The sequence below is a fragment of the Ammodytes marinus genome (genome assembly GCF_949987685.1).
Source record: "Ammodytes marinus genome assembly, chromosome: 10".
Lineage (NCBI taxonomy): Eukaryota > Metazoa > Chordata > Actinopteri > Uranoscopiformes > Ammodytidae > Ammodytes > Ammodytes marinus.
In genome coordinates, this window is record NC_137214.1 from 27,983,880 (window position 1) to 28,006,178 (window position 22,299).

The 22,299-nt window shown below is 41.8% G+C and overlaps 1 protein-coding gene across 1 annotated transcript in view; it reads left to right on the plus strand.

Annotated features, from left to right (window-relative positions):
* Positions 1 to 5,158: 5,158 nt before the first annotated feature.
* nrg2b (neuregulin 2b) overlaps positions 5,159 to 22,299 on the plus strand; it is a gene marked incomplete at both ends in the record, with an annotated part of 59,633 nt that continues 42,492 nt past the window's right edge. Inside the window, one exon of the mRNA XM_080036175.1 lies at positions 5,159 to 5,597. Coding sequence (XP_079892301.1) covers positions 5,159 to 5,597 — 439 coding nt within the window. The remainder of the gene's footprint in view (positions 5,598 to 22,299) is intronic.

The window sequence follows — 22,299 nt, forward strand, 5'->3', positions numbered from 1 at the left end:
GGGAGATGATGGAGACATGTCGGAATGAACAGTTAGGTTATAGATGTGTGTGAGTTTTAGGAAGGGGGGCTGATACACTGTGCAACATCATGATCATTATCCTGTGATTTGATTGACTTATGTGACGGGTTCGTCAGTGGAAAAAAAAAAAAAAAAATAATAATATTGTAATATAAAAAACTCATCTAAGGCATTGAACTGGTCAGGAAAAAAAATAGTCAGATAGATAGATATTTCATTCATCCCCTTGGAGAAATTCAGGTATCCAGTAGCTCACGTAGTCACAGTCAACAGACAGTACAATTGTGAAATGGACAAACAATACAAGTCATTCAAATAGATTAATGAAGAAGTGGACACTCTTACACATCATTAAGATTGCATATTGTAAGAAGAGACAGGAGTAATAAATAAATAAATACGGCACTATTGCACATACATTAAATGTGCATATGTAGAAAACCATCTTAATATGGATTGAATTTTGATCAACCATACAATTTTACAATATGGTGTGAGTTCTAGTAGTCCTATGCAGTTATATATCCACAATTTACTTTTAAGATTTCCCTTTTTTTTGGCACACTTACCTTATTGAAGTTCCTATTTTTAAAGTTGGTCTGAATCCTGTTAAAGGATCTGTTCGAGGTCATCCAAGGTAAAGTAACAGTAAGGAGTGGGCGAGGGCTGGTAGAAAGATCTGGACGATTTGATTGGATGTTGATCGGATAACGCCTTAATGGGATTAGAAATGTCTTGATACATTCTTTGCCTTTTTTTTGAGGAAATATCTGAAATCAAAACGCATCCTTCAGGAAAAACACTCTCCTTTCTATATCAGTTGATGTATGATGAAAAACTTCACTGCTGGCCAGATAAGATTAACAGCAGAATTCTTATTACATACATATATAATTAAATGTCGTCATATTGATGTAACGCCAAATATAGGAGTGATCTTGTTGATGAGCTAGTTAAAGAAAGGGGTGTTAATGTGGGAATGGAAATGTGTGCCTATTGCCTAAATATTTTTAGCTTAAGCCCAGTTATTACATTGTGGTTTGAGCGGATACGTTACAGTTGTCTGTTTTTCAGAACCACGGACAGCGGACGGCCGGCCCTGAAAAAAACAGATGGGGATTTGAGTTTGCTCATGAGTATTTGCTAGTGCTGCAGAAAATGAGGTAAATAGGACTGCAACGAAGAAAAATCTAGGACAAGTGTACAAAGACATCATTTATGTAAGAAAGGACAGCTGTCACACTATGAGGCAAGTGCATTTTAGCATCAGGGATAATCACATTATCCTTGACAGTGGAGGAATTTAGGGGGAGCAAGTGTTGCAGGGTTCTAAATGACCTCATCAATATCCTTCTTAAAGGCCAGTACATCACCAAAAACAGTTCCTTTGATAAATCCCTCAGGTTCAATACGATTGTCCAGGGAGTTGTGAAGGCAATTTGTGCCAGTTCTTCCCTGGTCAGTCATTGGGGAATCGTTTTTTAATCCCCCTTCCGCTTTGTCAACAAATGATTTGCCTTCAAGGCTAATTGGGAAAATTCTTTAATTGTGTGTGTGGAGTCTTTTTGAATGGGAGGCTGTAATGAATGCATGAGTGAGTGGTTGAATGAATGAAGGAGAGACGGATCTTTGAATGGGTGGGCAGTGGGCGGGTGCCTTGTGGAAAGAGGTGGGGGTGGGGACAAACTCCTAAGGGCTTCATGTATTTCCCCTTTTGGATTGCTGTGGTGTTCCCCAAAGGGATAGGGAGAAGCTAGCCAAGTGATTTGGAAACATTCAACCAACGTTTGACTGTGAAAAGATAACAATCGGATGTTTAATAAGCATTTAGGACCATGACTGCACACAGGACTGAACCCTGCATTCCAAATCACATACTCTTTCTTTTTACTATTCTACATATTAACACTGACCATAAAAGGTATGCACATTGACTTCAATTGGCATACAATTGGGAGGTACTTTTACTCATTTATTTCGTCATAACATTGCGCCTTGAACTTGCCTCTTGCTTGTACTATATTCGTCGCATCGCTGGTTGTTTTCACTCGGAGGCTCAAGTCGAGTGAATTGTAGGTCTGAATCAACCAAAAAGTATGTTGATTTCCACCAGGAATTCCACATTAAAATGATAACCAGCTGTAGTAGGCCATCCAGGTATTCCTCAGTGTGCTGCATTTGACCACATGTATTGGGGCATTCTAAATCTCTGTCTGTCATGCTAAATAGTAGAAAAGTATGGGCATTGAAACACACTTTTTTTTTTTAACGTACCAGTTCCCAGTAAGAGAGGAGGACTCTTTGGATCTTAGGATACTATATAACATTAAGGGAGGATACATGCAGTAAAGAAACAAACCCTTTTCGCATCACTGGCTGTGGCCTTCAGTTTGAATGAGGTATCATGTGATTGGCCCGTTGGGACGGAGCACTAAAGCTGTCAAGCCTTCCAGCACCATGGACAGAGACAGATCCCTGACATGACCCTGCTTTAGCTATAGTGGGGAATCTAGTGGATGAGGCCATTATATGATATAAGTTCATACAGGGATGAAATGACCTCACGTACATTTTCTTTATCATCTCAGTCATTTATATTGTGAAAAAAAACCCTGTCCATGTGTCCCCTATATGGTTTTGTTTTTTCATACCTTTCTCAGCGTGGACAATGACCTCCGCAGTTGATTGTAGGTCAGAATCGCCCAAAATGCATGCTTAATTTACACCATGATTTCCACACTAAAAGCTCAGACCATGTAGTAGGGCATCTGGGTATTTTTTTTAGCATGCTGCATTTAACCACATTTATTGGGACTTCCCTAAATCTTTTTCTGTGATACTAAATGAAGCAGAGAAGTATGTGGAATGGTGATTCAAATCTAGTGGATGAAGCCGAGGGCATACGTTTTATACCCACATTGGGAAGGGACACATTTTATTTCATTTATTTCCTGCATTTTGATAAAATGCTCCGATTTGTGCATTTTTTGTATGAATTCATTGTGGAAATGTTTTTATTCCTGCAAAGGACAATACAACATTAAGGATGATGCCATCATGATATACAGTGATGAAACTGCCTCTCATACATTTTCTTTTTCATCTCAGTCATTTTTAAAAAGCCTGTCCATGTGTCCCCTATATGACACTATTTTTTCTCCCTCTCTCAGCACGGACAATGCAATGCTCGCTGACCTCTAGCGAAGGGCGCTCAGGCTCCTGACAAGGGAGGGAAAGGCGAATCTTATGAATGGCCCTGATTGATGGATATACAGCGGCGGAGGGAGGCAGGGACTGGTTTGCTGTGTAGGAGGAGGAGGGGATATACTTGTGTGGTCACCATAAAAAAGCCGGAGCAGATTGTGCAGAGCTCTCGTCTCATTGGTGGAGATTGTATTCAATGAGAAAAGTGGGCTTTATTAGCTGTAACTGAGCAGGATTGGCAAAATATTAGGGGTAGAGAGTCAGTGTCCTTCCAGCGTATAACACCCTGCACGTTGGGGTAACTGATGCCCCCACGTGTTGCCAGAGAGAGAGAGAGGGAGAGCGAGCGAGAGAGGCGTTATTGTACGTACAGCATCATCCCCCCAAGGCAATATTAGTGAACCGCATTGACTCGAATAATAGTGGTGAAAATGTCAGGTTTTGGGTGTGTTCTCCTGCAGCGTGCAAGGCGCGTATATGACATATTTGAGGAGGGCTGTTGAAAGCGGAAGTCTGTGAACTCCGAAAGCGCTCTTCCTCCTTCGCCATACATGCCCAGGAATCCATTGAGAGAAATTTTCGCAGCGTTAGTCATCGCAACAACTATCCGCAGTGTGTGTAGTAGCCTAGTCGCCTTTATAGCCCCTTCTCTTGCACCTCTTGCACTGGAAGGAGATATCTACACACCACACCACTGTTTGGCGACGTGCATTCAGGAGGGCTTGGCTTAACACAGACGCACTCTCTTCTACTCTTGTGTCCTCTCGCTCCCTTTGAGTGTCTGTGCAGTCGCGTGTTGCGTGTGCGTGCGTGATTTGGACTCTTCGCCCGGCGTTATGGTGGTGGTGGTGACATGCCGGTTGGGTGGCTGGTGGCGGTGTGCCTGTGCTGGTGGGCCCCCGGGTCATTAGGGTGTTTGCGCAGGACGTTTGGAGCCGAACCGACGCCAGCAGTGACCAGAGGCAGGTGATGTTTGCTCACGTAAGAAGCCGCTTGCTTTTGACGAGGGGCGCAGGGGACGCGGCTGGAAGGTGCGCGCTACTGTTGCATCGCCTGCTCACCGGATAACTAACCGCTTTGCTATCTCAACCTGTACTGTCTGTCCCTACAACTGGTTTTCCTGTTGCATTTTTTATACATTTTTGTTGCCTATAGCGACGAACGGATTTTGAAGGAGTGCATGGGACTATTTCTTTTTCTGACGATCGAAATAAGTGGATAAAAAAGGAGCCGACCTTGCGTGTGTGTGCGTGGAGACAGTGTGTATCGTTTTCTTGTGATTCCCCCCCCCCCTGTACGCGCAAGGAAAGCTGCTTTTTTCATCTCTTCCCTTCCTGAGAGGCAATGCGCCCACCCATGCGATGCTAGCCTATTAGCTGGAGAGAGAGGGAGAGAGAGAGATAGAGGGAGAGGGAGAGGAAGAGAGAGAGATATAGAGGGAGAGAGAGAGATAGAGCGAGAGAGAGAGAGAGAGATTTCAGCCCTGGATTCTAGAGGAGGCTAATTTACGAGTCTTGTTTTGCCTTTCAGGAAAAGGGGGAGATAGGCTTAGAGGGGGAGGGAGGTTTGGTTGGGTTGGTTGGTGAAGGAGAATGCAGCAATCACATTTTTAAGCATGCAGAAGAAGCGGGCCGTTTCCGGTTCCTAGGCTATAGGCTGGTGTGGTGTGGTGTGTGTGTTGTGCGTGTGTGTGGTGGTGGTGTGTCTGTGTGTGCGTGTCTGTATGTGTGTGTGTGTCCCCTCCATCCATCCATCCAAAAGGGCCAGCTAGTACCGCAAGCCGTATGGGGAAAGCAGCGGCAGACACAGATGGCATGGACACTTCCACAAGGTCTGCCGCTCTGCCCTGCTGCCTACTCTCCTCCGCCGTCTCTCTCTGCGAGCTCGCTCCGCCGCCCAGCAGCACTGCAGCACAGCACCGTAGGCTGGCGGCATGAGGCTTGATCCAGTGCATTTCTCTATGCTGGTCATCGGGGTTTCCTTCGCCTGTTACGCCCCGAGTCTCAACTCCCTGCAGGACCAGGCGTACCGGGCCGCCGTGGTCATCGAGGGCCAGGTGGTGCGCGCCTCCTCCCCGGAGAACGTCTCCGCCTCCCCGCGGCCCCTCGAGCCCTACAGGGTGAATGTCAAAGTGCTGGACGTCTGGCCCGTCAACAGCGGCGGCCTCGAGCGGGAGCAGCTCGTGACGGTGGGGGACTTCGGCGCCGAGGCCCCCGCGTGCATCACCCCGGTGGAGAAGGACCACAGGTATATCTTTTTCATGGACCCAACCGCCGAGCCCTTGGTATTCAAGGCATCGTACGCCCCTGTGGACGCCAGCAGCGAGCCCGAGCTCAAGAAAGATGTGGAGAGAGTGTTGTGCGAGGACTGCGGTAAGTTTTTACAAGGCTTTTTTTATTCAGTCATATACCTGCCATAGATAGATACACTCACACACTGCACTATAAGGGCCAACTGAAGCTGCCATGGTGATGTAAGGAGACAGTCAGTGCTCTCTGGCTTGCGCGTGCGCGTGTGTGTAGTCTATAAAATGTGTCAGTGTGTATACACACATGTAGCCTATGCGCACCAGCCGATTCATTGACACTTCCTCCATAACCCGGTCACCCATAATGAAATGAGAGCATAGCGTGGTTGCATGTCAGTGTGTGTGTGTCTTAATGCATGTTAAGCCCAAAACAGCAGGTTGCTTTTGATAGTCAGTAGATACTTAAACTTTCAGCAAGATCTGCATCATCACATTATTTCAGTGAAGTATTCTGTATGTGGAGTCTTAAGGTGGCAGCTGTGTGTGTGTGTGTGTGTGTGTGCGTGCGTGCGTGCGTGCGTGTGTGTGTGTGTGTGTCTCTGTGCATGTGTGTGTGTGTTGGTGTGCATACGCGCGTGTGTGTATGTGTAACCAACCTCCTTTTCAAACTTTGTACAGTGGCCTAAAAGCAGTGTTACATATCAAATCTGTTGCTGTGTTATATCACAAAATGAGTGGCAAAATCCTTCGGTGACAGTCTGTGGGTGGTGGAAACTGTTCACATCTCTCAACCTGTTGCAAGTTCCCTCCACGGATATCTGAAATGGTGCTTCTGTACATGCAGAAACTCACTTAGCAATTCCACATTTTTAAAATTTCTCTGAGAAAAGGTGACTGTGTGTGCATTAGGTCTGCGAGATTCTGTATTTCACCTATTTGTCACCACAATTTTTATAAATCCTGAATGCATGACAAAACATGACACAAGAAAGAGAGACCCAGGATTATAGTCTCAGGACAAGGGTTGGGCACTCTTTCCTCTCTTCTTTCTCACATTTCATCCTTTCATTTCTTTCTGACGAAGAGAAATAAAGACTTGAGTTGTTGACCCCTTTTTCTAACCACAAAAAGCTTCAGCACCAGGGTCAGCTCCTCATCCTTAGTAACGTGCCTGTATGTTATTCAATCTGCCAGTTTCAAAGGCTCTCTGCTCTCATACTTTTCGGGCAAATTGTATCAACGATCCAGCTGCTTTTTCAGTATTTAAAGTGCTACACTGCTTTTGAAATAACGTAGCTACTAACTTATGCTATGCCATATATGCTTTGAGACATACACAGACAGTAAGGACCAATTGTGTCTTGACAGTGGTAGTGTATCAAGCATAAGAACATCACTGTAAACCTTATGGGAAATCATCTTTATGTACATGCATTTGTGGACCAAACCATTGAAACAACATTATAAGCCATCTTTAAATGTAGAATCCACTTCACATCTATGCAAGCCCACCCAGTCTACGATCTATAAAGTGTTCATTCCCAACAGGAAGTAACTCAGAAGACTTAACCAAAGGGTTCAACCAGCTTTTGAACTAACAGCGTGATGTTCTATTTTTACCTTCACGACGACATGCTAAAATGATCAAGTTATTAATGTATCATCATAGTGCTGTTGCGACAAGACCTCAGTATAAAACATATTTTTGTTCGAGGCAAGGACAGGCTCCCGAGAGGAGATACCCACTTATGAGATGATTCACCTCATACACACACACTGACACACACACACACACACACACACACACACACACACACACACACTACTAAAAGCCAGAGATACAGGAAGAAGAAACACAACCTAATTAGACACTACAGAGAGTGTGATGACACTATAGATGCACCGTGACAACCAGTACTACCCTGAGAATGTCCACATCGCCCTGACAACATCGGTGTTTGTCTCCGTTGTCACTTTGATTTCTTTTCCTACAACAATACATTCAGTTCATCTGCTAAAGCTAATCACAGAAGTGCAAAAATATATGAACACTTGTATTATTTTGTGCCTCGTGGCCTTGAAAGCTTTACGAAAAAATGTCTACTCCGTTTCTTTAGACTATCGCCGTGTTGAAGATGAATAGGGACCCATGCAGTTAAAAAAAAAAAAACAGAATTCAAACGTTATAACTCTCTGTGCATAATAGTGTCTTCCTTGTATGCCTTGTACGTCTCCCAACAACATAAACCTCCAGTGAAGCATTACAGAATAAACTCCCCCCCTCTCTGCAAAATGCCTACAACTGCTTTTTTTGGCCGGCACTACCCCCTTTCAGTTGTAGCTCACTCACGGGCGCGCTCTGACACTTTTCATTGGGGCGGATGCAGTAATGTCAGTGAGCTACGGCCAGCCAGAGCACAACTCCCCCTGGCCAAGATATCAGGCTTTGAGATCTGCATGAGGGCATATACTTTAGAGAAGGCGTTTTCTTTTTGAAACAGAAGCAACTGCAGCTAAAACAAAAAAAGGGGGTTGGGGTAAGGAGGCGGACACACACCCTTGAGTTTAACCAATCACAAACCTACAGTCTGAACACAGCCAGCCAGTCACAGGCTGACTGCTGGAACACCCACTTCCTAGACGCACCCCTACACATTTCAGTCAGATTAATTATATTAAGTGGCTACAGTCACGATGTCTGTAATGAATTCTGCATCATACATTAAGCCCAGACACTGCAGGCAAACATTTTGTGATGTGTTTTGGATATTTTGTTTCAATAACATGTCCTCTTTCATACATAAACGGTCCAATATTTAGGTGTTTACGTGACTAAACCTGGACTGTTTGTGTCTGTATATTTCTCCTATGTAACCCCCCCCCCCCACCACCCCCCATGGCCATTATCTCAATATTATAATTTTTTTCAACACATTTTAAGTACAGTGCTCTCCTAAATTATTAATCAAAACTGTTATATTACTGTTTCCATGGTGTTGATAACCCAGAAACCCGACAAAAAAAATAAGAAGTTTGTTATAAAAAGCTGATATACTGTAAGTGAATAAGGAGAGACAGAAGACGCAGCTCTACATTCCCTTAATGAACAAGAACAGTGCAGCTGCTGTGCTGTGGGTGGCAAAGTACGTTCTACAGCTTTTAAGAAATCTGTCAGACTGTATTCCGCCATGACAGTACACTACACACTCTGCTCTCTGGTGAATGTGTCAAAACCTTTAATACTATATCCAGCATTTTTCTACGGCAACACCAGAGTGCCAAACACAAAGAGGATAATACATTACAGCAGCCTACAAAACAGCAGGTTCATTCTGGTATAAAAAAAATCACTACTGCTTCAGTGATACGTTTTCATTTGTCAGTTTTACAATATTGTAAACGTGCAAGAAATTGTATTAGTTAAACAAAACATAAAAGGGTAGCCTTTGAAGCTACATTGGTTAGCTTGGTTGCTTTGTTTGTTTCAGTAGCTGTCAGCCTGATATTTAGAAACATGTTCTTGATATTTTTGGGCTACATTATTATTTAGAAGCTGCATGATGTCATCTTTAACATTAATTAGACGAGATTAGATTCAACTAGAACAGACTAGAAACAACAAAATGTAGTTAGCGTCTAACCAGAAGTACAAAAAAAAAGTGGGGCTTATCAGCAAATTGGCCATAACTCATTGACCATAGGTCCTATCATCATCAAACTTGCTGGATATGTGCAAAAGACATGTGGTAGCATGTCCTTAAAAGTTTGTCTAGAATAACCCAAAAATGCGAAAAACATAATTCAAAAATGCAATGTTTGACAGGCCACGCCCCTCGCCCCTCGCCCCCCGACTCTGATTGACTTGAAATTTCTTACACTTGTACAGCTCATGGTGCTCTACGATAAAGCCTCTTGGACCATAGGGGTCAGCCATGATTTTTTTTCTCATCCCAAATTTGCATGACCTGAAATACAGTCAAGTGACTTTGTGGATTTCCAACCTATCATCACCAAATCGTGTACACAGCATCAGGGGACCAACATAGACACTTGTACAAAGCTTTAGCGAGATAGCTCAAAATACATGGCCGACCTTAACGAAAACGTCTTCGCGAGAGCGGCCGTTTTTCTGCAGATCTGCCACGATTGCAACCTTCAATTAGCCACAACTCGGGACTCGAGTTTGGAAAGCGTGCGGCGGCGGTTAGTAGAAGCGCTCGAGCCTGGCCGACGGGTGGGGCGCCACCGATGCGGGGCTGGCGGTCGGCGCCGGGTGGCCCGTACTTTTAAAATCTCCGCAGGATTTTCTAGTTATAAATACTATGCCAATATCTGTTTAAAACACCTGGCTATAAAAATCCTCTATCAAGGTTGATTTTTGAGAATTTCTGATGACATTCATAGAAAAGCTTCTGGGTTTTTTGCATAGTTGCCAGTATAGACCCCTCACTGTGAGAGGCTAAGCCAGTAACCTCTCCCCTTTCCTCTCACTACTCCACCACCTGCCAACCGCAACACACCTCTGACCAAAATGACACAATCCAGCAAAAAAACTGGGCTGAGTCCAAACTCTCTCTATGCAGAGTTCAAGGCCACAGCAAGGACTCTTAGCTTAACCCGTGGCTATGTCTTCCCAACTCGACTAATATTTGTACTGCACTGTAAAAGAGTGAAGGTATTGAATTTTCTTTTCTGCTGAGGTGTTGCCCTTTGTAGACGGTCCCTGTGCTCTCGTCTCACAGCCCGCTGCACATAGAGAGCAATGTTATTAGTGGAGCTTAGAGGACGTTTGGTTTCGGTTAAAATTAGGTTGTAGTAGCCCATTGTCTGCCTTAAGACAATAGCAAAGATGCATCATTGTTTTAATAACATTTCGCTCATGAGTTATTTCACTTAACCGCTGTCTTGAACATTCGAGTTTATTCTCTACATTCTGACTTTATGCATAAAATTGCATTTAGACTTATTTCTCTTAAAGCTGGGGTATATGATTTGGGGAGAAAATGGCAGTTGGGATAGAGATTCAAATCAAAACCGCTCCACTTGTTCTCTTTGGTCCCACCCCTATGGTCCCTCCCTGACACGCTCCACACCAACAAAGTCATGCCAAAGTGAATGGACTGTCCCAACAGCCAATAAGAACAGAGAATCGGAGCCTCGCTGTGATTGGTCAAAGTGTACAGCTCATGTTAACTTTGACCAATCAGAAATCATATGCCCCAGCTTTAAAGCACAATGAAAAAAATACTAATAATTTTTTTCTCTCTCCCTTCGCCCCAAATACTCCGTACTACTCTCTCCCTGTTCTAGTTGGTGCAAAATAACTAAAGTTGTGTGGACGACTTCTCATGCTTTCCACGCTGAATAAAAGTACAGAACTATTCGTGTCTCACATCTTCAACAGTCTACAGCTTAATGTAGCTCTGCTGTGATCAGTGCTGTTGGCGTGCCTTTTGAAATACATTGACAGTTTTCATCCTAAAAATAGCTTCAATCTGATGCCCAAACATGCTCCTGTCACTGATGCTGCATACCTAAACACACTCTCTCTCTCTCTCTCTCTCTCTCTCTCCCTCCCTCTCTCTCTCTCTATCCCTCTCTTTCTCTCACTCCCTCTCTCTCTCTCTCTTCCTCTGTCTCTCTCTTTCTCTGTCTCTGTCTCTCTCTCCCTCTGTCTCTCTCGCTCTCTCTCTTTCTCTCATTCTCTCCCTCTCTCTCTCTCTCTCCACCTTCTACCTGTCACTCTCCTAAGATAAGAGTATTTATTGTCATTGTAGAAAACATACAGAACAAAATTCAGGATGTAGCTGACTGTACCTGGAGTGTGTGATTCAGTTTATGCCTGTCCTACTGTCAGTCAGACACACACACAGAGGAAACAAGAGAATGTGTGTGTGTGTGCCTGTGTGTGTGTGTGTGTGTGTGTGTGCCTGTGTGCGTGCGTGCGTACGTGTGTGTCAGTTCAGCTTTGAGATAAGATAGATACAGAAAATAATGCATACTGTAAAAATCCCAATAATAGCCAAGGATCTTTTTAATTTTTTTCTCACCCGATTGAGTGTGAAAAGAATAAGTTAAGGGATAGTTGTATTGTTCCTAGAATGTAAAAAAAAATGAATTCACCCTCTAGTGTTAACTTCTTCTAGCTTCCAATGCTTAGGCTTTCAGTGCCGGCTTGTTTAGCGGCAATACATGAGGAATAATTAAATGCTTTTTCATCTTGGGAAATATGCTAATTAGGAAGAATAGTTGCAAGATTTCTATCAATCAGTCTGTGCTTCAAGTATTGACAGCATGAAGATTGAAAGCTAGAGGGAAAGACGAGCTTGATGGCCAAAAATGACAATATATATATCCCTATGAATTCCTCTAAAGCTCCATAATTAGGTGCTTTTGGAACACAGGAACTATTTAGTAGTTCTAGAAAACTTAGATCTAAAAACCTCCCACTTTATTGCATTCACAGCTCAGGAACCATGAACTATTATAGGAATGAGAACTACTTTTTAAGGAACTTTTTTTTTAATCTCCAACTCCAGAACAGATACTTTCACAACACCAGAGGAACTTCAGTGAAGCAAGAGCATGTTGATTGATTTGTCGAAATCAGGAACGTTCACTAATATAAATCTGCAGCGGCAACTGGCATTTTTAGAAACCCTGTATATGTACAAAACTGCGACACAATTCGCTGTTCTTCTTAACAAGTTTTTTCTAACCATTAAACCCACTACACACAGCAGACAGACAGCTCTGATAAAAAGCATCCTCCATTTTTCTTATGTTGTTGTTCTTGTATGTCGCGTAAAATTGTAAGTGGCACAAATGTCATGTACCGCCCGCCAGGCTTACGTCGCTTCAAGGGGGTTCCAATTGGCGGTGAGAATGCCAACAGAAAAAAAGCCCTCGAAATCCTATACTTCTCCAGTTCCTCTCAAAAAGTACCTAGAACTGTTTGTTCCAAAAAAAACGCCTATTGACAGACTGTGTCTCATTTGTGGAACCCAAACATATACAGACGTTTAGAAAACAACAACTTGTGGTTTTAGGGAGACGTGCTGGAGTCGTGACAGTGTTGTGGTCACAGTGAGGTTGCCAAGTTTGGTACAAAAAACTAAAAACTTGTGCCCAGACTGTATCTGGCAACCCGTGCGACAGTTGGGGAAGTTGTACAGTAATGGGCGAATGGATAAACTGTTACAGCCTGTAGCCAGTCCACACAGTTTTACATTTCTGTAACGTATGGAGAAAAGAAATATGATATTTTTCAGTTATCCAAATCAGTGTAGTTTTTGACACACATCTTGGACTCGTCTTAGAATCGTCGGTATTTTTACTTGATCTTGTCTCAGTCTCATCTTATCTCAATTTTATTTCAAGACCGGTCAAGAGCTCACAACTTCCGGAGATATCACTAAATACACACACACACACACACACACACACACACACACACACACACACACACACACACACACACACACACACACACACACACACACACACACACACACACACACACACACACACACACACACACACACACACACACACACACACACACACACATATATATACAGTATAATATGGTAGTGTCTTTATGGCTGTTTTAATGTGGGAATGTGGATTTGTCAGATCAATATCAAGGAGTGTGGCCTGTGGTTTGCATGTTCCACATTGTATCCAAAGTGTGTCATGCAGTGTGGGACTGGTCGTGACTCGGTCGCGGTTCAGGTGGCCGGGTCTACAACACTGCTCTGGACAGATTCAGGCCAACTGCTTTCTACTGCTTCCCCTCATTGCCAGTCTGTATCCTAAGCTTATTGGCTAACCACAAGGTTTCATTATCTTAGCTTTTACATATTCGCTATGACATATAACTCAAAACACCTCAACATATCAACCAAATTGATGGTTATTTTTTTGCTAAATTCTTATGTATGTAGATATAGGTTTGTGTGTGTGTGTGTGTGTGTGTGTGTGTGTGTGTGTGTGTGTGTGTGTGTGTGTGTGCCTTTGCGTTGAAATTGTGTATAATTATGTGTAAGTGGTACCGGATGTGTATGCAAAGTGTAATTGCAGATTAGTGTGCATGCATATGAGCCTATGTTGACTGCCTGACCTGTGTGGATACCAGTGTGTGTGTGTGTGTGTGTGTGTGTGTGTGTAAAACCACAAAACAGCACCTTATCAGTAGAGGTATAATAGTACTTTTCTGGGCTCACACACACACAGCTGTCTCTCAGCTCACACTCACATCAGTGTGTAGGGGAGAACGGGGTAAGTAGGCACACTTTTTACTCTAGTGAGAATTGCTCATCACCAAAACATCTGTCAATAGCCATTCCTACATTAAATTGAAGCTTAAGGTGTTGGCTAGAAATGTGTGTCTCTCTTTTTTTCCAACTTATTGTAATGAAGAAGTAATTTACCATCAAAGACACTCTGACACATTGTGACAACCAACCCCATCAAGGGGTCGGTTGTCACACACAATGGGGTTGTTTGTCACAATGTTATCTTAATGGGAAAAATCTTAAAAAGAAGGCAAGGAGGCAGAACCAAATTTGAATGTTTAATTGCATTGTCAAGTTGACAAATAGGCCTACATAACGTTCTGTAGCCTTGGCAGCTGGTCTAGTTTGGGATGCACTGGGTTGTTTTGATTTTGTTGCCCTTTTCTCTTTTGCTTGCTAGCTGCCTTTTCCTGCTCTATTCTTTCCTTCTCTGGGGTGTCAGTGAGGATACAGCTTGACAATTTCTTTCGTTATTGGGTTCCTTTTCTGGCTGCAGCCTTGAGATAACATGTGACAACCAACCCCCCAAAAAATTTGACGACCAACCCCAACTTGAATTTCTTGCTAGCATCAAGGCCAACAACCATCTGAAAACTAATTAGCTTGCTAACCACAATCTAAACTATAGTTTACCCTTCACACTTTCTGAGGGTAACAAGTGTTTTGTTATAAACCCATTGTGTAAAAGCCTAGAAGAAAAATACTGAGAAGCAAAATATTTTGAATTTGACATGAAAAACACAAAACATCCTCTCACCTGAAATGCAGCTGTCTTCCTCCAAGGAAGTCTATGTATGTGACCTCTGATCCCAATTCTGGACCTTTTTTATATCAACATTTCAGAGCTAGCGCGCTCTGGTGGCGAGATATAACGAATGTGACATCCAACCCATGTGACAAATTACCCCGTTCTCCCCTACAGTCAGCTGGAGGGTAGAACCACTGTGGCATTGATCTCCAAATCCCAGAATTAGGAGATTTTTTCGCTGTGGGCGATTCAAGGCCACACCCATTGAACAAGTCGTTAAAGGTCTAAGTCAGTGATTCTGGAGAAGGCTTGTTTTCAAAATCAGTCAATATCTCCTCACAATCCGCTACCCTGTCCGTACTGTGTTGCAACATGTCCGTGGCGTTTACAGAGCCTAGGTTGTGTATTTACACTGGATTTGTTTATCAAACACACACAAAGTACTGAGATATTCACTGATTTTGACAACAAGCGTCCTACAAAATCACTGACTTCACCTTTAAACCAATCCCAGTGAATTTAAGATCACATTTGGAGCTAACACCTATTAGCCAAGGAGGAGAGAAAGTGTTTGTAGAGCTACAGCAAAGTAAAAGGTTGTAAATGTTTTGGTTTCTCGGCTCAGGTGAATTGTCATTTGCAAAAGAAACAATACTTCTTTAATTAGGGGCCATTCCACCGTCAGACAGCGTTCAGGCTAACAAACATTTGTTAATAGAAGTGTATACATCCAGGGAAATTCACTGGCAAAATCAGTGCCTTGACAAGACTATGTTGTGTGTGTGTGTGTGTGTGTGTGTGTGTTTGTGTGTGTGTGTCTTACTTGTCTGTCTCATCCTTTTACTCTTTGTTGCGTTATCTGTGTCTATTTCAGACATCCTCTGTCTCACTGTCCTCGTCTCAACAGAGCATTGTACACGCACACACACACACACACACACACACACACACACACACACACACACACACACACACACACACACACACACACACACACACACACACACACACACACACACACACAGCCATGCCAGTTAGCTGTTGCTGCTGTGCTGCAGATGCCCCAGTGTGCTGTCATTAGCAGGGAGATCTGGGGCTGCTATAAATTATGCACACGGAATAACAGGAGGAGGATTTCTCCCCTTTGCTGCATGCGTGTGTATATATATATATGTGTGTGTGTGTGTGTGTGTGTGCAGAGAGAGAGAGAGAGAGAGAGAGAGAGAGAGGATGTATAGACCATGTTTTTTTTTAACATTTATGAACTACTTACATTATACTGATCAACATAACTTGTCGACATGCGTGTATTACTGCACTTCTTTGAAGCTCAGCACACCGCTGACTGTCCAACTCGTGTACATGTCCTTCAGTTGTGTGTGTGTGTGTGTGTGTGTGTCCTTGCTTTTGAATAATGTATCAGCACTCACCTTTTCCAGCAGTCAGCCTTAGTAGAAAAACTCTTGAAACATGCTCTTAAAGGGACAGTGTCACAGGGTTCAGTTTGTGAATGAGAGACACACACACACACACACACACACCAGCTCACACATGCAGATGTACCGCACACACACCACCCACACACTAATGCGGCTGCCGCTGCACACACACACACACACACACACACACACACACCCTCCTCACTGCATCAGCAAAGTGCCTGATTCAGAGCGGATGGATTTGGCTGATGCCCCAAAAGAATTAGATTAGACATCAAAATCCAGATTGAATAATTAGAAATGTTTATGCCAAGAACTTGTCACTTGGCGTTTCAGATAAAACGTTTAAGAATGACAAGTTCTCTCCTGTTTTTTGATGAATCTCTTTTTCCTGGAAAGCTTTTGTAATGGTTGGCGTGTGTCTCTGTTAGTGGCCCTGCTGTGCGGTTTTTCATGTAGGCTGCGAATGCCTCTGATATTTATTAAGTTATAAAATGGCCTTTTCTGCATTTTCCTCTCTCGGTTGGTCTAGGTAACGTTTTATCTCTCTCACATCCGAGGTGCTTTTGAGCAAGGCATACGACTAATACAATCTGTTTCAGAGGCTGTTAACTGATTAATTGGACGAGGAATAGTATTAATGGTAAAGTCATCTTTCTGTGGAATGCTTGTTGCCAAAATCACTTTTTGTCAAAATCCGTGAATATCTCCTCATGATCCGCTACCCGTACGTACAGTGTTTACGCTTTATACAGAGCCTAGGCTGTGTATTAACACTGGAATTTTACGGACAGGTAGCGTATCGTGAAGAGACAGAGATTTTTGGCAACAACTATTCTCCAGAATCACTGACTCCACCTTTAATGGAACAGAGTGCTGCAAACATTTCCTTGGCACCAGAAGGGTTAACACCACGTCCCTTTGGTTCTATATCAGGCTATCTGGAGCTGAGAAAGGTGGGCTATCTTTATCTCTCTTTGTTGTGCTGGTCTTTCATGCTGACAGGTTGGAGTATGTTCATGTGTCTTGAGACGTCCTCCTCTGCCTCTCTAGATGTTATCTTGGAACTATTATAGGCTTGTGGTAGACGCTGTGTGTGTGTTTGTGTGTGTGTGTGTGTGTGTTTTTATTTTTTTTTTGCATCTTTTTATGCTTCTTGTGTGAGTGTAACTTTAACCAGACAGGAATATCACATTTGCTTTCGGGAAGTGGATCGTTCTCTTATCTTCTGAAGGAACCTGTGCCCATCCATCGGTGGTCGTAATGCGTTGCCTAATTCTTACTTATGAAACTAATATTTCAGCTTTTCGTGTCAATTTGGTGTTTTTTCAATTTGCAATTTGGTGAATTATATTGCAATTCCAATCTCCCCAAAGACTGATTTTGTCTCAATTTTATTTCTGTACTGAGGTAAAAAAAAAAAAAAAAAAACTTTAGATTTATAGATGCACATTTTCCTGCATTAAGAGCATTACATCCATCACAGTTAGTACACATTACAGTAGGCTGACCAATATAGCAACATAAGGGCAGGGACAATAGCATATCTATACATACATCTAACTATTCTCTTAGCATTATTTATTTTGTAATATACTGTACAGTTCCGGAAAAATTAAGAGACCAGTCTGGATTTTTCTTCAATCTTTATCTCTACATTACTCATTGAAAATGCTCTAAATGACAACATTTTTATTGCGAATTTGGAAGAAATGTTCTCAGTAGTTTATATTATAAAATCTAAATGTTCATTTTACTCAAACATATGCCTCTAAAGAGTAAATCAAGAGACACTGAACATTTGGAGTGGTCTCTTTTTCCGGAGCTTTATACATCAATGAAATATTCTTGTTAAATATTTGGCTTTGCAAAAAAAACATTTCAGCTTACACTATAGACGTGTGCTGGTCTAGTTTGACTTCATAGATCAGCAGTATTTATTACTATGTCAATTTCATCGTATATAATCATATTGTAAAATAAGTGGTGTCTAAGATCAGCTGTGTATGAGCTGTGAAATGGAAAGCTTGGGACAAAGCCAGAATCATCTATTCCATTGTTCCCCATATCATTCTGACGTCCATTAATTATTACTAACAGCTGATTAGGTTAATGAATTTTACAGTAGCTTACGATTGTAACACCCGAGCTTTCCTCTGGCCAGTCAAATAACTCCTTTCTTCCATGCTTAATGGTGGTGAGACACCGCATAGTTTTTTCAAGCACATGGTACATTTTTGAGATTTTTGTCTATTTCACACCAGTAAAAATAGGTCCAAAAAGTACATTAAGGTGTTTATTTTACTAAACCTTGAATGTTCTATTCGCTATTCTGAAGGTTATTGAAGGATGATTTGTTCATATGTTGTTAATTGTCTGATTTGAGAAACATTTTGTCCTTAAAAACATGTTGAAAAAGACATGTACATATTGTAGTATTTTTTGTACCAGATTCACCTGCAGTGTTTCGCCTTAGGGACATTTTAAGTCAGACCTAGTCACAATTTGTACTTGAAAATACAAAATCTTAACAGCCTAAACCACATTTCCTTTGTACCAAGGAAACTGTCAAGTGTGGTCTCCTAGTAACTAACTGGAAATGACAAAACACAGTTTCAAAGTGACATACAAACTCTCAGTAAATGAGCACTTTATGTGGTGAAAGTTAGATTTATTATAAATCTCTTTTTTCAGCTTCATTTTGAAGCATTACAGTCTGACCGGCCGATAAAACAGCGTGCAGTGATCAGTTACATTTACAGGCTTTTTGGGAAATCAACTTCAAACATTAAAACAAACTCTTTTTTTCTCTCTGCTGCTATTTGGTCGCTGCCAACATCACACAAAGTTGCCAAGTATAGACTTAATCCTCAATAAAACTTTTGTCAGTGTGGCGTGATCGTTTTAGTGGATACTGAAAAAAACTGAGGGACTTTAATGCACCACAGTCCCAGTCAAACAACGCCACGAGGCTAGGGAGACTTAAAGACCTACTTCACCGGTGGAAATATGAAGGTGTATTGAACTCTGAGATCCTATGTAGAATAAATATGCAAACATTTTTAGAAATTGGTTCATCCTAGCCTGAGAAAAGGCAGAAAGAGTGTTTTATGGTCTCACTATCTAACCCTACATTTTCCCACGTGTTACATTTTACATGGTAAACTATAGGGTTAGGATTAACAGGACAGCTGGGCCAAGGGAAGACTGAGGGAAGAAAAACCTCATTCATTATATTATAATAGCGATTTTATAATGATAGAACGCCGGTTCCGTATGGGTGAAGCATTCCTTTAAATCTTACATATACTTTAGCGTCATACCTATTTATATAATGGTGACATATGTGATTCCGTTTAACAGAAAAAAAAGCTTCAAGCAGAGCCCCATTAGGACAGGACTGTTTCTGTAGGACAATAGGCTAACATTACTTTCAGAATCCAGTCATTTTAGTCCCATTTGGAGCACACTGCTGCATTTCTATGGGACTAGTGTGCACGATTTTAGGAGCTGTCATGGTGGAATTTGAGAGGGGCTCCTTAATTTTGAAGGATATGGATGATCCCCTTACACCCACATGTATTCTGAATAAGCCACCATTGGGTTTTTTTTTATGAAGTCCTGTAGTCATCTTTTCTTTCTACCTTTTGCCGCCATATTCTTTTAGTAACTAGCAGAAGGCGAGCAGCGAGTGAGTTACGTTTTCATCGTGGGAGTGTCTGAAAATGTCATCCGAGTCCGTCCTTAATCTGTAATGTGTTTGAATTACTCACGAGGATGTCTAAATCGTTATTGTACTGTTCATAAAGCTTTTACCTCCGTAACAAGAGTTTGCTCTTCTTAAAATACTGTTTGCCCATTTACTGAATAGTCTGCTAAACAACCCCACGCATTCAAGCAGGTAGAGTGATCGTCCACATATTTCAGGGTTGGTGGTTTGATCCCTCACCTCAACATGTTAAGGTGACCCTGGGCAAGACACTGAACCCCCAAAAGCTATTGATGGTTAGCTGTTGCTCTCAGTGTAGAAGTATGAATGGGTGAATGAGATAAACTATGTAAGTAAATTAAATGTATAGTGGAGTAATAACTCTTGTGGGACGCAAAGCTGACACGTGTGAACTTTCCACAAACATAAAACAGTTTTGATATAATTTTGTAAAATATTTTAAACTTGAAGGAATACGTAAACCTAAATGATTTGTTTTCAGAATTTAATAAGCTTCAGTATTTGATAACATCTCACATGTGTGTGGACTGCAGTGACGTTCTATTTTCAAAGTTAGAAACCGCACCACCTTGACCAAAAACTACCAGGCAACTCCAATCTTAGCAGTGCTCACACAATTTATTGATAGCATTTATATAACGTTATTGCAGACACCGAGACAGACAACGCTTAACCTTGACTTTTAGCTTTAATTAGTTGTGTACACTTTGCTTTCATAGGAAAAAAAACATACTTTTTGAATCCTTTCAGGCAAGCAAACACAGAGCCAGACAAATTAAAATACAGGACTTAAGTGCCAAACTAGGCAAATACTGGCAAAGTTAATGTAAAATATTGTATAAAAAGAACCTCTATATCAGCAAAATATTCATTTCAGTCAGATTTAATTTTCTTAGATTATTGTCCTTTTTTGGAAAGACTAGCATCAATGACTATGTTTACGTGCACATCATATTCTGATTAAGGTCAATATTCCGGTTAAGACAATATTCCAAATAAGGTGTTTACATAATTTATGCAGCAGCTATGGAGATGTTACAGTTTACATGTCAATCAGCATATTCTTAATAAACCTGCAACGTCATGATGCGTGACGTCAGCAAATTTTTCTGGTAATAATTCTTGTCCCATCCGCGGAAAATGACCTCACTTTCTGTCATTGGCGTTGTCTGCCATTGTTTCGTTCGCCAAAAATGACAAAGTTTTTTTGAAGGAGCCTTGTCGCATGTGTTCAAACTCTACATAACAGCCGTAAACCTTGGGCATGCGTCACAAACTGCAGCAAATGCCAATTTTTTTTTATATATATATTCATCCAGTTGCAGTCTGCAGCCATTGTACATGTTCCACCTCCAAGTCAAAGTTGTAGGAAAAGTTCAAAGTGTATTGTCCGCATTGTTCCCAGAGTCCGGGGGGGTGTAGGAACTAAACTTTAATCTTTAGAGCTGTGTAGCCCATGTGTCCTGGGACAAGAAAAAAATTATTTTTTTATTTACAACTTTGTGTTCTAACGACACTGTATCTCTGCACAGTCACTGCTGAGATCTCAGAGAACAGCCACATCTCTATAAATAAGTCCAAGAGGGACAAGGAACATGAGACGAGCAGACAGGTTTGAAACAAGCTTCTACAGATTTCCTACAACTCTTGTGTGAAGGTACAACCGCTTGTAAGGTTGCCAATAAAATGTACAGTTTCAGGTTGCAGTTGTACTGACCTGGGGATTTGTTTTCAACCTGTGTGGATGGATTTGTTTTGAGTGATGTTGCTGCATTCTGAGATCTCAGTATATACGTATCTAAAGCCAATTCTTTATATTTAGCTCAAGTTTTGGGGGGCCTTTTTACCCCATATAAGTAATGCATTAGTAAAAACATAAAGTGCAATCTGTTCACTCATATTAGACATGCAGAACGTTGGCAACAGTTTCCTTTAGTTTTTTTTTGTGAATAATTGTTTTTATTATTTTCTTGTTTTATCGCCCGAGGAGAGCAGCAGTGTACAATATGTAAGGGTTAATGCCCGACGAGGTGTCCAGGTATCAGGGGTTAATGGACACCGTGGAGGCGAGAACTGTCCGACGCGACGCGTTATTAATTGTTACATTGATGTAACAATTAATGTTACATCAATGTATCAGATAACGTGATTTCAGAGTTCGATTCTACCAACCGCCCCCAGTCAACTCCTAGTAAGTTTTCAAATGAGCGAAAGGAGTGCTTCAGTTAAATTAAGAAAAATTAAAACAGTAAAAAAATATAGAAATTATAATCTGGTGAGTGACTTGTCATATTCCATACATTTATTAGTCATTGTCTGCCATTGTCTGCCTTACGTTCAATTAAATCAGAAATGTAGAGCTGTGTGTCATCTGAGTAACCTTATATTACGATTTTAAGTTTTAAGTTTCTTCATTGTCATTTAACACAGGCAGATTCACACATGGAAAGTCACACAAGGTTATTGAAACGTGTGCATCCTGCTAACCCCTCCCACATCTCTAATACACCACACACATGCAAGTCTCCAGAGGAAGTCCTCATGCAGGGGTCAGCCATAGTGCAGCGCAATGGTAGAGATGTGTGGGCACCGTAGATGTAACACCAGCAACC